Consider the following 17414-nt stretch of genomic DNA (forward strand, 5'->3'; position numbering starts at 1 on the left):
TTCATTCTGGCTTAAGAATTTCACTGAAAAAGGATTTTACAACATTGAAAGTACATGTATTAAGAATTCTGCCTGAGAATATTTGTCCGTATTCCTGAAAATACTGGTCAAGATTTTCTTTCTTTCTGTTGGGAAACTAGCAGCAGGTGATGGTTCTCTTATCTCTCTTCACCATCACCTTTCCAAAGATATTAAATTAAGGCTCTACTTGGATCAAACATTCAGTTGTAGGACTTGTTCATTTAAGATGATTGTTTATAGAGCAGAAAGGAGGTGGGGATGCTTAAGATAAAACATTCAGGCAGTAACTCCTATAATTGTTCTTAACACTGATGGATATTCCATGCTCTAAAATCTCAGGATTGGTTTATTTTTTATTACCTTATATTAGACAGGAGTGATTTCTTTTTTTTTTGGATTTTTTTTATTGTAATTAGTAAAAGGGTTACATGATATTTGCCAGATAGAAGGTGCATTAATTCACATACATTGATACCCTTTCACATGTCTTGGCACCCGTTTCCCTCCCCCCCCACACCCCCCCCGTCTTGGTTTTCCCCCCTTCCCTATCAAATTTCAAATATTCAAATACAAATAAATTCAATATATCAGATAACAAAGTGAGATACTATACCAATATGAGATAACCAAGGGACAGCAAAGGAGATGAGAGACAACATAGTACATTAAGGACAACAATCATTCATTATATGGCTTTTGTTTCACTATCCTGGAGGTCCTTTCAATTAGCTTCACATTATATGTCCTTATGACAGGAGTGATTTCATTGTTATATCTGCATTCATGTTTATACTACCTTCCAGTCAATTTCATTCTCCTGTTCCACTTCTTGCCATACTTGCTTTATTATTTTTTTCTCTCTTCAGAGCCAGTCTACTGTATTTATTTTGAGGACAAGTGCTTGTTTATTGCCTTTAATGATTTTGAAAACATAACAAGTCAATAGCTTGATTTACTCTATAGAGTAAGAGCTATAAAATTACTAAACTTATTAGGGAAGCTTTATGGACATCTCGAAGTATATTTAATTATGAATAAAAATATAGCCAATACAAACAATGACATGAAGATACTATATACCCTGTAAACACTTGATTCATTAGGTTAAAATAAGGGTATCCTGTGGTAATGCCAACAAGAATGTAAATATTCTATCAACTTTCAGGAGGGAAAAAGTTCTTCCCAGTCTATGTACTTTTATTTCATTTATTATTAGAAATATATCATCATTTTTGAATTTTTATTTATTTATTTAGTCAGTTCTATGTCTTGAACTTAGCGCCTTAGCACTGTCCTTGGGGTTTCTCAAGGCTAGAGCTCTACCACTTGAGCCACAGCACCACTTCCAGCTTTTTCTATGTATGTGATACTGAGGAATCAAACCCAGGACTTTGTGCATGCTAGGCAAGCATTCTATCACTAGGCCAAACTCTCAGCCCTGTAGATAATCATTTTAAATATAAGTACTTCCTATTTCTCACAAGTTCTAAATTCTAGTGTCTAGGATGAAAAATACAGAAATACTATCTACAGACAGAAAGTAGCTATTAACCATGTGCAAAGAAAGATTTATAGGCTTCAATAAAGAAAGCTGCTGAAAAAACTCCTCTATGCAGAGATTTAGGTTTTATGCTAAATGCATAGATTTGTATTTTTTCTTTGGCTTTCTTTTTCCTGATGGGTAAGTTCCTCTCAGCAATATATTTTAGATTCAAAAACAAGTATACAGCAAAAACAATTAAGTGGATTGTTTAGGATAGTGTCCTAAATAATAATGTACAGAATGAGAGAGAATTTTGTCACCAAATTAGCTTATCTTTTTGAGAGAAAAAAGTGGCACAGAGCTTCTGAGAGGGGAAAGACCAGTTGATGTATTGTTTCAGAAAGGGGTGTAAGGTGATCTTACTCCAGTGTTTTATTTTATTTTATTTTTTTATTATCAAAGTAATGTATAGAGGGGTTACAATTTCATTCGCCAGATAGTAGGTGCATTACTTCTCACACACTGATACCCCTTCTTACATTTTTGTTCCCATTTCCCTCCCCCTCCCCCATCATCTTGTTTCCCCCCTTCCCTTTTTCCTATTTCAAATAAACAAACAAATGTATATACAATAATACCAGGTAACAAAGTCAGATACAGTAACAATATGAGATTATCCAAAGGGCAATAAAACCTAGATACATAAGATCATATAGGATGAGTCTAAACGAAAGGGTCTCTAGGATATGGAAACAAGAGCTTTATCTTATTACTCCAGTGTTTTTGATAAGCCTGGGAAGAAACCATGGACACTGGACCTTGTCTAGTCAAGTATTTTCTCCACATACTTAGCGCTCATGGCCTCATGAGAACCTATGCCAAGCTGGAGGAATGGTTTGGAGGATGAGATGAGAGAGTGAGACTTAAGAAATATAAGATTAAAGTCACAGAAACTCGAGGAGACACTACTGTAAGTCTACCATGTTCAAAACAAGGTAGAAGTACTAGTCCCCTGCATTATGATGCTCCTTCCTCCCCACATATCCTTCTTTGCTGCCTCTTTGGAACCTGGGGGCTCATCTCTGTAATGCACCATACCTTTTTGTAGGTGGTGACACCACCTCCTCTTCATCTTCTGGAAAAGAGGCCCTAACACCAGTTATCTAATTCGAAGGAATAACTACAGTCACCAGCCAGATAAGAAGGAATGGGAGTATCCCAGAGTTCACTCTGGGGACAGAGAGGAGGGGCGGGGAGTGGTTTCATAGCTAATCATATGACACATGGCAAGAATAAGGAAAAGGGAGGCCTTCAGGTAAATGCTCAGCGCTGAACCTGATTGGCAGAACCATTAAAAGAGTATGGTGCTGAGTTATGTAATTAAGCTGAGTTGGGGCTGGGAATGTGGCTTAGTGGTAGAGTGCTTCCCTAGCATGTATAAAGCTGGATTTGGTTCTTCAGTACCAAAACAGAAACAGAAACAATGCCCAGGCTCTGCGTTCAAGCCCCTGGACTAGAAAAGCAAAATAAATAAAAGAACCTTAAGCTGACTTGTTGCTGACTTCACAGGAAGCTGGCTAAACAGATAGTCATAGATAACACCTAGGAATTTGTTGTAATCTAGTTTTCTCTGGATGAAACTATTCACAGGGGAAAAAAGTGATTAGTTCCATCTAGAGTGTGCTAGTCATCGAGGCATGTCTCATTGACTCCAACATTTCTCTCTTCATTGTTCCATAAGAAAAATGGACACACACACACACACACACACACACACACACGTGTACACATGTCCACACATAGCAAGAGAGAGACAGACTCAGAGACACAGAGAGACAGACAAGAGACAGAGACAGAGGCAGACACAGAGGCAGAGACAGAGATAAAGAGATTCAATGTACACCCTAAACCAGAATGGTAACTAAAAGCTATGACCAATTTTCTTTGCCATGGTAGCAGTTAGCATAATCATATAAACCCTGAGACAACTGTGTTCAACTTTACTTTTCTCCCTCCTTGGTCACACTTGGACAATTCTAGAGCGCTGGGCCTACAGGAATCTACTCTGACCCATGACAAGGTCTTTCAAACCTAACCTGGAAGTTCCCTATCCTTGTTGCCATGTTACCTTTGAAACATTTCTGTTTCTTTGACATGTGATAAAAGCTTGGACACCAGCAGAATTATGGTCTAACCTACCCACATCTACAGATTCTTGTGTCTTTCTCTTTATTTACAGAGCTTCCATCCGGCAACGCTCCAAGTCTCAGCTTTCTCAGCTGGCACACGAACCACCAATGACTGCTGTAGATCATAAGTCTCCTTATGAAGACACAAAGGTCAGGCATTGGACAACTATGGGGGCAGTGAAAAGAGTCTATCCTGAGATTTTGAGAAGCTCTTTATACCTGAGATGTGTGTTTTCTATATGTACATCTGTGATGGTTCACTAGGTCACATGAAATAGAATAGGGAACATGAGAACCCACTTGTGAACCCTATATTTTACACAATTATAAAAAAGAAACACAAATTAGGAAATTAATTACTGCGAAGAATACATGTTTGGCTGGAAGTTTGGCTTAGTTGTAGAGTGCTTGTCTAGCATGCACAATTCCTCAATACCAGATACATAGATAAATCCAGAACTGGTGCTGTGGCTCAAGTGGTATTGCTCTACCCTTGAGATAGTCCAAGGACAGTGCTCAGGCCATGAGGTCAAGCCCCAGGACTGGCAAAAAAAAGAATACATGTTAACTAAATTTGAGCTAGTAATGAACCAATATACTAAACATAGAAATGGTATTTATTGAATGTGTTTAGAAATTATTTTACTTATATGCAAGTAGCCTTTTGAATCTAAAAAGTTATTTTCTGTTCTGATTTTAAAGTCTTCTCTTAGATCATAATAAAACTGGCAAAATAGTTGATCCATAAATGTATTTGATAAGTGTGGTCAAAACAAGAGGCCCATTCATAAGGATGCAGTGTCCTTCTACTGAAAATAATATTAATTTCCACAAATTGTAGCCATTCAACCTCTTCTTCCAAGCCCTCCTCAGGCCTGATACTCTCACTCTGGTACTTTGCTCTTGGCCAGTGTTTTAGTATTTGAGTCATTCCTCTAGTTAGGCATTTTGCTAGTAATTGAAGATGGAGTTTCACAGGCTTTTTGGGTGGGCTGACTTTAAAGATTTTCCTGTAGGCCTCAGCTTCCAGAGTAGTTAGGATTGCAAACATGAGCCACTGGCCCCTGGCTGTTGCTCTCTTTTCAATCCCCTATAAGCCTCACGTTAGATCTCCTCATGGTATTTTTTTTAAATTGATCTCTGTTTGAAGTTATGCTGCTTTATTCCTTACTAAGCTTAAGCTTAGCTATCATATCTTACTTAGTGTCATGGCTAGGAGAATACCAAGTAGAACAGTGGAGATTTTTAAACTAGAATGAAAAACGTGAATTTCTATGGTTAAACAAGACCCAGGCTTTAAGAGTAATCAGAGCAAGTCAGTCAGAGAATATTGCAATTACAAGCACAATCATTTTTGCAGGATGAAATTTCAAACTGTCTTCAGTAAAATTCCAACTTGTGAATCCACTAAGATATCATACACGTGAATTCACCATGGAAAAATGTGAGATAAAATATACCATTTATGACTTCTTATCTATTAGAGGAAGATTATTAAGCCTCCTTTTTGTTTTAGTTTTTTAATAAACAGAAGTCTCAGTAACTAAATAAATTCTGTAAGACAATAGAATTTATTTAAGAGATGCAGTAAAAATCACAATAAGAGAAAACTTTTAACATGTGAATGTTAAGCTTTTCAGAGACTCAACAACTTTTCTGGTTCTGAAATCAACTACTTTGTTTATGTTCATGGTATTTCCCCAAACAACTGCGATGCAAAAAGCTGAATGAACTTCAAGGGAGGAAGACCAAACACTACATTGAAATTTAAACTTAATAGTACCAATCATCTTCAGCTTTTCAGTTTTTCTAGCTTCTAGGTAAATGTTTGTTAGTAAAAGTAAGAGAAGTAGGGAGACCAAAAAAGAAAACCCTAGTTCTTTGCTGTGATAGATTAAGCAAGTAGATTGCCTCTGAGTCCCCAGAGATCTGGACATCAGACTTCCACAGTTCTTTAGATGTAAGAAAAGCTGGGGAAGAGAGGAATTAGCACAGGAAGGGGAAATCTACATCACCTACAGGAATTAGTGTCAAAGAAATTTTAAAAAGTCTATATTGTATTCTCGTTAGCATTATAAATTAGGAATAGGCAACTAAATGTCACCCGATGTTTATATCTATTTTTATTTTTGCTATCAGGTTTTCAATTCTGAATGCTTGCTTGGCTGGTGCGCTAGCACCTGAGCCATGACTCCAGGTCAGCTTTTGCTTGTTACTTTTGGAGAAACTTTTTGAGAACTTTTCTGCCTGGGTTGAATTTGAATCTCAATTCTCAAAATATCAGCCACCTGAGTAACTAGGATTACAGGCATTAACCACTGGCTCCCAGCACATTCAGCATATGTAAAAAGATGTCACCTTGTACTCTATAGTTAAGGGAGAGAAAAAGGAATAAAAATTGTATAAAGACGTGATTTTGCTAAAGTTCTAAGAGGAAAAGAGCTTATATTCCACTACTTGTTTGTGCAATAATAGAAAAGTTCTTTAAATTTAAGGAATAAGGCGTAAAACAATGGAATTTGAGTTAATAAAATTTAACGAATTTGAATCTCAGGGAAATTTTTGCATGAGTGAGTGTTGCTCAACATTTTAAAGTACTTCAATTCTTACTAAATTCTGCAAGTGCAAAAAATAGTAAAAATCCTTTCTTTTTCTTATCTTGATGGAGGAGGCCTTACGTTACCTTCTGTAGACTGGGGATGTACCATCTTATGTTGCTAATGGTCTGCTTGCATAAAACAGTTATCTCCACCTTGTGGTCTCTTGAAGTATTGACTGAAAATTTAGGACAGGATTGTTTTATGTCTCTGCTCCCAAATTGTAAGTGGGGTTACGCACCCCCCCAAATTCAAAGTTAGCTAGTGTCATAGGTAAGACCATTTATTCTCACTCTCCAAGCTTTACCTGTAGCTCCCATAAATGGGATTAGAGGAAGCCTATTATCTAAGGTTTTAGTGTCTAATATTTAGGCGTCTTTTTCTGTGAAACTGAAAAAAATACCCAAGAGGTAGAATATATGCAACATGAAGTTAGAATCTAATATCAGACATTATAACTTTGCAATTCACTTAAAGGATTCAGGTACTGATTATAAGGTGGGAAGATGAAAATGACTTAAAATATTAATTAGTGTATTTGGAAAGTCTTAGTTCCTTCATTATACAGATAATTCTTTATTATCAGAGCTGAAAGTTATTATCAAGTCAACAAACCCTTCTTGGATGGAACTCAGAAACAAAGTACAGAAGGCAAGGTGCAAAATCCAATTTTGAAAAATTAATATGTCTTTTAGAGAATTGAGATTATACTTCTAGATATTTAACTTGCAAATTTCTCCCTCTTGAAAAACATTACTAAAATTATATAGAAAATGTAGCACTAAACACTTTTCTTCTGTACATATCATGATAAATATTAGCCATGTGAGCCTGAAGCCTAAAACGAGTTGACAAATTGTCAGAACTCATAAGTGCATTAAGTTAAAGAATTTTCTGGAAATTTACTATCCCTTCTTCAAAATGATTTCCTTCTTGAAATTCTCACCTGCAGGTTAAAGTGGAATAATAGTAATGATAGCAAAGAGTGATGACAAGAAATATCTAAACTTCTTTCCAAGACTGGTACAAATGTCATTGTCCTATTTCTTGCACCATTTAATCAAATAATATGGGACAATCAAAGAATTTCAAAAAGGAAAGAAGGAAAGAAAGAAAGAAAGAAAGAAAGAAAGAAAAAAAGAAAGAAAGAAAAAGAAAAAGAAAAAAGAAAGAAAGAAAAAAAGAAAGGAAGAAAGAAAGAAAGAAAAACAAAATTCAAGGAGGAAATTCTGTTTTCTTCTTGTCCACACAGGAGACTCAAGGAAGGAAACTGGGGGAATCCTGGGTCTATCACTGAACCCTCTGGAAAGTAAAAACATACATGTATTTTTGTATACCTGCACCATGAGTGCAAAAGCTTCATGTATTATTCCATCCAGTAAACAAGGGTGACACACTTCCCCTATGCTCTGCATTGTGTTGGTGGTGTGAAGGCAAACAAAAGCCACTGTTGCTCTTTCTACTGTGGCTTTGCTAAGAGCTCCTTCTTTATTCTGAAGGAAGAAAATGAACAACTTGCTATGACTATAACAGAGGTGCAAACTCTGCTGTGAGGATATACACATACACAGAGAGAAACTTCACAGTCTTAGTTTTCAGTCAGATAGTGATTTGCTGTTAATTTCATCATAATCCCTTCATATTTAGTTTTGTAAAATCATAAATAAAAATAGAAAATGAATAGGCCGGAAGTTTGGCCTAGTGGTAGAGTGCTTGCCTAGCATGCACAAAGACCCGGGTTCAATTCCTTGGTACCACATACTTAGAAAAAGCCAGAAGTGGTGCTGAGGCTCAAGTGGTAGAGCTCTAGCCTTGAGAAAAATCCAAGGACAGTGCTCAGGCCCTGAGCTTAAGGCCAGGACTGGCAAAAAAAAAAAAAAAAAGAGAGAGAATTACTTTTAGTATACGTCATGGTTTCCTTTTATTCTTTTGCTGTTCATTTAACTATATCAAAATAAAATTTTTAGTCCATTATTTGGGAAACAGTTTTCTAGTTTCAGATATTTTCTAGGTATTTGGTCACAGAGATGAGAAAAATCATACACATAGGTTGTAATACAGCATAATATTAGGCCCTATAACGTTTTAGACAACTCTTAGTGTCCAGATCTGAATTCTCATAAACTCCTGATAGTTGGTGATTAAAAATTCAAAATTCTGAAGATCATAGCAAGAACTTGCGATTTCGAATGCTTTTTGTGTGACTCTGTGATATCAAAATATTTTTAGTTGGTTTTGGTAGGTTTGTGAAGCCCTACAGACTCTATCATCACCAAGACTCCATTCTTTAAAGTTGTTTGCTATACAGACACCTTTGAAAAATAATCCGTATAAAAATAATATGCCTCTGCTCATAAGATAGAAGTATGATAGGATCATCATACAGCTATGATGAAATTATGTCCTTGAAGCAACCTATTCTAACTCATTTTAAGGGGAAGGTAACTGAGACCCAAAGCTCTCTGTGCTTGGTGATAAATTCCAATTGTGGCCACCTGGCTCTTCTCTAAGATCCCCATTCTTCCTATATCTGTTCCATGTGTGGTTCTCTATGGCATGGTGCCCTGATGGTGGTACACTATCAGAATAAAATGATGCAACAGAGGATTTGCACAACTGAGCAGTAATGATTAAAATATGAAGATATTAAAAAGCAGCTAAGAGAGAATTGGAAATGGAGGCAACAACACAATTATCACCACCTAGTCTCCATTTCTACATTGATTTGGTTGCAAATATAATAAAATAAAAATGCACAAAGTTCCAGCTTTTGGTTTCAGTGTGATTAATGGTATGCTTTATAAACCTGTAAGCAAGGGGAAAGCTTTTGAGGATCTGATTACCTATTCCTGAGATGCAGATACTATAGGGTAAATTACCAATTGTTTATGAAATAGAGCATTCACTGATAGCTTTTAATCAATTTTCTATAGATACTTTCAGTATATTTTAATAGAAAAATTTTATATTACATAAGCTACCTAGAGCTTTCTACAATGAAGCAATACTTTTAACACATTAATGAAAAAATGAGCCTAAACACCAAGAAGTAGCTATCATGATAACAAAGAAAAGTGACAGATAAAATAGTATTCGCCATGACAGATTGTTTTTGCTATATTACTGGCAAAGAAAAAATGGCAGATAAAATATTTTCCATCAAGAGAATAAAATATACTACACATATTAATTACATCCTGAGAGACAGGGCACACATAATTATGACGTGCGAACTATAACCACCCCCTCACATCCTGTGAGTACTTCCACAAGTTCAGTCCTAGTCTCAAGTAACTCAAAACTTTTCTTCAGAAAGTAACACATCATCCTATCCCTGAGATCTCTGTTGGAATGCCTAACTAATCAATCGATGGCTCTAAAAACTGTAAATGTTGAACGAAGGATGATAGAACAAACATGCATTTTTGAAATGACAAAATGACGGTGTGTACATCTATGGAATCACCTGATCAGTTTTACCCTCTTTCCTCTCAAGGACAAGGACACGGTTGTGGAAGATGAAATTCACCCTGCTTCATTCAGAAAGATTATGAAAGTCAATGCTCCAGAATGGCCATACATGCTGGTGGGGGCTCTCAGTGCAGCTGTTAATGGGGCAGTTACACCCCTCTATTCCTTTATATTCAGCCAAATTCTTGGGGTAAGCGAGTATCAACTAGCTTTACTTTCTTTGTGACTTCTGTGTTTGTAGCATTATCATATTTGATACATCAGCACTTTGTCCCAACTTAGTGAGCTCATTTCTTATTAGCACATTTCTCACTTTTAAAGATCTCTAAGTTGCCATCATAGAGAAGGTAGAAGGGTGAAACTAAATACAGTCCCTAGGACTGTCAGGGCACTCTGTAAAAAAATGTTGCTATCATTGAATGTTGAAGCTTAGAAGAAGGCAGTTTGCCTGTATGCAAATCAAATCAGAATTCCATAAATAACAAAGAAGATTCTGGGTAATTTTTTTAAATCACTGAACAGCTGAGCTAAAGTTTGACTTCTGTTGGCAGGTGTTAGTATGTTGCATACAATTTTCTGCACACCTATTAATTGCAGAGAAAAAATCGGAAAAGTTAAAAAGTAATAAATTTGCCAGGCGCGCGGAAGCCCAGGCCTATAATCCTAGCTACGCAGGAGGCTGAGATCTGAAGATCAAAGGTCAAAGCCAGCCTGGGCACAAAAGGACCTGAGACTCTTATCTACAATTAACCTCTAGAAAATGGGAAGTGGGGCTTGGCTCAAGGATAGGGTGGTAACCATGAGCTGAAGAGCTCAGGGACAATGCCCAAGCCCAGGGGTGGGGAAGTAGCCTTGAGCTGAAGAGAAAGAAAGAAAAAAAGAAAGAAAGAAAGAAAGAAAGAAAGAAAGAAAGAAAGAGAGAGAGAGAGAGAGAGAGAGAGAGAGAGAGAGAGAGAGAGAGAGAGAGAGAGAAAGGGAGTGAGAAAGAAAGGGAGAGAGAAAGGGAGAGAGAAAGAGAGAGAAAGAAAGTAGCCTTGAGCTGAAGAGAAAGAAAGAGAGAGAGAGAGAGAGAGAGAGAGAGAGAGAGAGAGAGAGAGAGAGAGAGAGAGAGAGAGAAAGAAAGAAAGAAAGAAAGAAAGGAGAGAGAAAGGAAGAAGAGAGAAAGGAAGAAGAGAGAAAGGAAGAAGAGAGAAAGAAGCAAAAAGCAAAGAAGAGCAAAAACCAGAGGAGCCACGATGCTGGATTTCCTTCCTTCCTTTCTTTCTTTCTTTCTTTCTTTCTTTCTTTCTTTCTTTCTTTCTTTCTTTCTTTCTTTCTGAATAAAGAATATATTTAATCACCTGCACCCAATCCTTCTGTTGAAAGAGTCCTGAATTTCCTACCTGGAGATCTTTTCTCTGCAAGTACTGTGCTAGGTACTACCCATGCCCTGATGGGCACATCGTCCCACTTCTCTGAGTTCCAGTTTCCTAAATTATAAAATGAAGGGTTACCAAAGATGGTGGCTAAGATTTCTTCCAGATCTAGTGGCTGTGCAATACTGAGAGCAAACAATTCACCTGTAACTTTGCCCTCCTGGAGTATCTTTTTGGCAATTATCAAACAGCATATTCTTTATGGCCCTTCTGTGAAGTATCAGGAATCCAAGTGTGGATTTTGACTAAGTGGTTGAAATTTTCTTTGTGGCTGCAGGACCAGAATGGTCAAAGCTCAATGATAAAATTCAATATTTGCTAGTGGAATGGATGAATCACTATCTTTCTGATGGAGTTTGTTACTATTTGCCCTCAGCATCAAAATCAATGATTCAGTTGTGTAATCTCATGATACTTTCACAGAGTATAATTATGATTATGACTTTAATTGCTTTAATTTCACTCCAACATATCTACATATGCTACATTAAGGACACACTGTAAGACATGAGCCTCACAGTAATTGAGCCCGCACAGGAGTCTGGTTGCTAATTGATAAAAGCCTCAATCCTCATCTAAAGCAGCATTTATCTGTTTTCACCTTCCCTTGGAAATTTTGGCTTGAAAAATATTCCAACTGTCCCAATAATTTCAATTTGGATGTAGCATGTCAGAGAAAAGTATAGACTTTGGAGTCAGCCAGTCCTGAGATTTTTGCAGGTCTCTATTCTGTACTATGTATGTTTAGGCACATGACTGGCCCTGAGGGAAACCAATTTCTTTGCCTGTGATACAGGCAGGAATCCTACCTCTTGGGTTGCTTTGAGAATCCTAATTCAGGGAAACCTAAATTGAAGTTAAGGTAGATTAAACTACGCATTTGATACCTTCTGCCACATAGATACATTTAATGAATGTTACAGTTCTCCTGAAATAAATTTAACTAGTGCAAAACATAAAAAAGATACAAATCTGAACTGTACTGGCTCAAGAAGAGGGAGTCTATGGATAGGTAGTTCTGTGAAAATAAGAATGTACTAAGAACTCAGAACAGATTTTTGCCATATTTTTTTGGCCAGTCCTGGGTTTGAGCTCAGGGCCTGAGCACTGTCCTTGGACTTTCCCAAGGCCAGAGCTCTACCACTTGAGACTCAGCACCACTTATTGGCTTTTTTCTATGTATGTGGTACCAAGGAATCGAACCCAGGTCTTCGTGCATGCTAGGCAAGCGCTCTACCACTAGGCCATCTCCTGGCCCCAATAGAATAAATTTTTTAAAATCCCTACAATGACCTGTGCAAATGACTTGATGTTTGAAGCTTTAGTTTTCCATGTACAGAACAAGAGTTAAATAGGCTAATCTGAATTGTATATTCCCACTTATAAGGGTAACTTTTGGGAAGAACAGCAATTGTAGTACTATAGTTTGGCATTTCAGGGTATTTAGCTAGTGTTTTTACAATTGCTTTTAATTCTTCTGTTAACATTTTCATATCTTTTCCTTTTTTTGAGGGAGGATATTTTAGGTTCTTGTGACGTAGAGGCAACAACCTAAGTCTCAGATGGGTATAATATTTTTTTTTCGCCAGTCCTGGGCTTGAGCTCAGGGCCTGAGCACTGTCCTTGGGCTTTCCTCAAGGCTAGTGTTCTACCCTGAGCCACCATATCACTTCTGGCTTTTTCTATGTATGTGGTACAGAGGAATTGAACCCCGGTCTTCGTGCATGCTAGGCAGGCACTCTACCACTAGGCCAAACTCCCAGCCCCATAATATGTTTTTTCTTTACTAAGCTAATTCTGTTAATTCCCCCGTAAACTTGTGAGTTATAGTGTCATTTTGAACCCATTCATACCTATGTGAAATGCTAGAAACATCCTGCTTGAAAGAGTAAAACCTTCTTAACTTAGAACCCCTCTCTCAACTTTGCAAATTGTAGTCATTGGAACAGAATGGTTTTGCTTTGCCATTTTTTATTGTAATGTATAGAAGGGTTACAGTTTTATTCAACAGATAGTAGGTGCATTACTTCTCACACATTGATACCCCTTCCCATGTTTTTGTCCCCATTTCCCTCCCTCCACCTCCTCCTTGTTTCTCCTTCCCTTTCCTATTTCAAATAAACAAATAAATGTATATACAATATACCTGGTAACAAAGTCAGATATTGTAGCAATATGAGATTAACCAAAGGGCAACAAAAGAGAAGAGAAATAACATAGTTCAGTAAGAACAGCAATCACACAAGATAAAGCTCTTGTTTCCATATTTTGGAGACCCTTTCATTTAGCTTCATCCCATTTGGCCTTATGTTTCTAGGTTTTGTGCTATTGTCATCCTCTGCTAGGAGAATCCTAGGTGTGTGCCATTTTTTTATGGTTTGCTAGATTTATTTGCTGTGTAGTAGACAAAATACAATACACACACATAGAAAGAGAGGGAATACATTTTGGTATTATTCTATTACTGAAATAACTTTCAAGACCTTAAGTAAGGATGTATTATATATTTCTCTAATACATAGCTTTCCAGAGTTTTTACATTTCCTTCATGTCATATGAATTACGAAAGCTTTTCTTTTGAACACCAAATCTCTTTCTGCTGATGGGCAATGCCATTGGTATGGATTTTCTTATTGCAAGAGCTTGAGTCTCAATTGGTTACATAAGCTAATGTTAGCAAGTTCATCATGCAAATGTGAGTATCATTTATTAATTATTATGGACTTAGAAAAGTCCACTTACAATCTCCATAAGTCTGGGAGAGAAATGTTTTCATTTTATATTGTTTTAGAGGTAACAACTTTAGTTTCAGATAGATGTAAATTTTTTCTTAAGCCAATGCTATTTATCTCTTGATAGCAAATTGGATTTTAAAGATCTCTCTCTCTCTCTCTCTCTCTCTCTCTCTCTCTCTCTCTCTCTCTCTCTCTCTCTCTCTCTCACACACACACACACACACACACACACACACACACACATACACACACACACACACACACACACACACACACACACACACACACACACACGTGTATATACATCTTGAGCAAGATAGAGCTTGAAGAATACTGGACGTGGGCCAGAAGTTTGGCATATTGGTAGAGTGCTTGCCTAGCACGCACAAAGGCCCGGGTTCATTTCCTTGGTACCATATACATAGAAAAAAGCTGGAAATGGTGTTGTGGTAGAGCTCTAGCCTTGAGAAAAGTCCAAGGACAGTGCTCAGGCCCTGAGTTCAAGGCCTAGATCATGTTATTCTTTTTTCATCTATGTCAAGGAAAAGTCAACATAGTTGATTAAAACAGGCAAGTAAACAGCACAAAAATTCTGTAATTCTTGTCATTGATTTCCATTCACCAGGCATTCTGCCCCATGGAGAATTAACGTATATCACCACAATGTTATAGCTAGCCTTAGTTTAATTATGTTTAAAAAGAACCATTTTAGAGATAATTTTAAATATAGTTTTAGGTTTATAGTAAAATTAAAAAGAAAGTCTAAGCCGGGAATCTGTGGCTCACTTCTGTAATCCTAGCTACTCAGGGGGCTGAAATCTGCAGATCACGGTATAAATCCAGCCCAGACACTGAAGTCTGTGAGACTCATGTCCCATTGATCACCGAATTGCCAGAAGTGGTTCTGTGGCTCAAGGAGTAGAGGTCTAGCCTTGAGCTGAAGAGCTCAACAACAGTGCCCAAGCCCAGAGCTCAATCCGATGGCTGACAAAAAAAGAAAGTTTAGAGATTTTCTGCTTACCCTCTGCCCTCCTCCATTATCTCTATCTCTTATGTGGGTGGTACATTGGCTGTAGTTGATAAACCTTCGCCGCTACATCACAAGCACCTAAACTCCACAACTTATACCAAGGGTCACTTTTAGCGTACATTCTGTGCTTTAGATAAATGTATAATGATACGTTGAGAGAAATTTCACTTAAACATGTTTGACTGCTGTGTTATGGTACTAATGGGTTTTCCTTGCTTACTGTCTTCCAAAGACTTTTTCACTTCCTGATAAAGAAGAACAAAGGTCACAGATTAATGGTATGTGCCTATTTTTTGTTGTCATGGGCTGTGTATCCATTTTCACCCAATTTTTGCAGGTAAGGAATCCTATTTTTCATTAAGTATTTTGGCTATTTTGCTTTCTTATGTTGAAATATTACTGAAGACTTTTTAAAAAATATTTCAGGGATACACTTTTGCTAAATCTGGAGAGCTCCTCACAAAAAGGCTACGTACCTGTGGTTTCAGGGCAATGTTAGGGCAAGACATCGGGTGGTTTGATGATCTTAAAAACAACCCAGGATCACTGACAACAAGACTTGCTACAGATGCTACACAAGTTCAAGGGGTAAGCTGTGGGACTATCTTAGTCCATTTGGAATCCAGTAATAAAATGTCTTAAACTGGGTCATTTCTAAATTATATATATATATATATAAATTTCTTAATTTCTGTAGTTTGAAGAATCCATATTTAATATGCCACAAGATTCAGTGTCTTGAGAGGATTTGTTTTAACTGAATTTGGAGCATTCTGTTGATCCATCTTTATGTGTCAGAAAGGCAGAAGGGACAAGGATACTCCCTTCACTTTTTTGCTTGTAAAAGCATTAATTCTATTTATAGAAGTACAATTTTCATAACCTAATTACCTTCCTATAATCTCTGACTCTTACAATTCTCACTTTGGATATTAAGTTTCAAAATAAAATTTAGAGAGACACTTTGTAGACCATAGTAGGAAGGGGTGGTAGAATATTAGCTGGCATAGATGTTCAGATTCAATAGCGCTCTGATAACTATTTCCTTTGAAATAGAAGCTAATGGGGTTTGGATACCCCAAACCCACACTTCCCACCATTTCTAATGGTAGTTAGCCTCTAAGTAGGCTATATTACACTGAAGTGTAATGCCTCCATACCTAATATATTGAGGGGTTTTACCATGAAGGGATGTTAAATTTTTATCAAATTTTTCTTCTGCATCTATTGTGATAATCATTTGACTTTTATCCTTCACTCTATTGATATGAAATATTATGATTATGTATTTGCATATGTTGAACCATCCTTGCATTCCTAAAGTGAGACCAACTTGATAATGGCGTATGATCTTTTTGATGTGCAGCTGAAATTCAGTTGCTAGTATTTGGCTAGTATTGGCTTATAACTTACTTTTCTGTTGCAGTGACCTTGTCACTTGGTAACAGGGTAATGATAGATGTAGAATATGTTTGGAAGGATATCTCTCTTTCAGTTTTATGGAGTAGCTTGAGAAACATTGGTGTTAATTCATTATCAAATTTAATTTGATAAAATTCAGTACTGAAGGTGTCAGATCCATATTTTTACTTGTTAGTAGATTTTTAATTACTGGCTTAATCTCACTACATGTTACCAGTATATTCAAGTTTATCATATCCTTTTGGATCAATTTTGATAAGTAATATGTTTCAAAATTATTTCCCATTTACTCTAGATTTTACTTTTTGATTGTATATAGTTTTACAAGATAGTCCCTGATGATCTTTTGAATATCTGTGGCATCTGTTTGAATATTTTATTTTTCATATCTAATTTTATTTGAGTTTGTTTTTGTTTCTGTCTCCCTCAGTCTAGCTACTAAAGATTTATCATTGCATTCTCTTTTTAAAAACCAACTCTATTTTATATTTACTATTTTTCTCTCATATATTTTTATTGTAATTAATAGAAGGGTTACATTATATTCATCAGATAGAAGGGCATTACTTCACATACACTGATACCCTTTCTCAGGTCTTGGTCCCCATTTCCCTCCCCCCCCCCACCCCTCATCTTGTTTTCCCCCTTCCCTATCCAATTTCAAATAACCAAATACCCATTTATCCAATGTATCAGATAACAAAGTGAAATACTGTAACAATATGAGATAACCAAGGGACAGCAAAAGAGATGAGAGATAATATAGTATATTAAGGACAACAATCACTCATTATATGGCTTTTGTTTTTACATCCAAGAGGTCCTTTCATTTAGCGTCACACTGTATGGCCTTATGTATCTAGGTTTTGCTCTATTGTAAATCTCTGCTAGGAGAGCCCAAGGTTTCTACTGATTATGACAAATGAGGGAAATCATTGAGCCTATGAAGAACCAACTCTATTTTATCAATCCTTTATATTATGCTTTTAGAGTCTTCTACTTACTTGTTATCTTTTTTCCTTTTGCCAAATTTTATTATTAAAACAACTTT

General features: G+C 36.7%; 1 protein-coding gene across 4 annotated transcripts in view; it reads left to right on the forward strand.

Annotated features, from left to right (window-relative positions):
• The window catches only part of Abcb11 (ATP binding cassette subfamily B member 11), a 62582-nt gene that overhangs the window by 33678 nt on the left and 11490 nt on the right, over nt 1–17414 (forward strand). For 3 of the 4 annotated variants that reach the window (XM_090342694.1, XM_090342697.1, XM_090342695.1), the window contains exons 17-20: nt 3744–3843; nt 9787–9951; nt 15174–15278; nt 15368–15529. In XM_090342694.1, coding sequence (XP_090198820.1) covers nt 3744–3843; nt 9787–9951; nt 15174–15278; nt 15368–15529 — 532 coding nt within the window. The remainder of the gene's footprint in view (nt 1–3743; nt 3844–9786; nt 9952–15173; nt 15279–15367; nt 15530–17414) is intronic. The other variant, XM_090342698.1, reaches the window with a different exon arrangement.

Source organism: Megascapheus bottae, chromosome 12, assembly GCF_031878675.1.
Source record: "Megascapheus bottae isolate mThoBot1 chromosome 12, mThoBot2.hap1, whole genome shotgun sequence".
NCBI classification, from domain to species: Eukaryota; Metazoa; Chordata; class Mammalia; order Rodentia; family Geomyidae; genus Megascapheus; species Megascapheus bottae.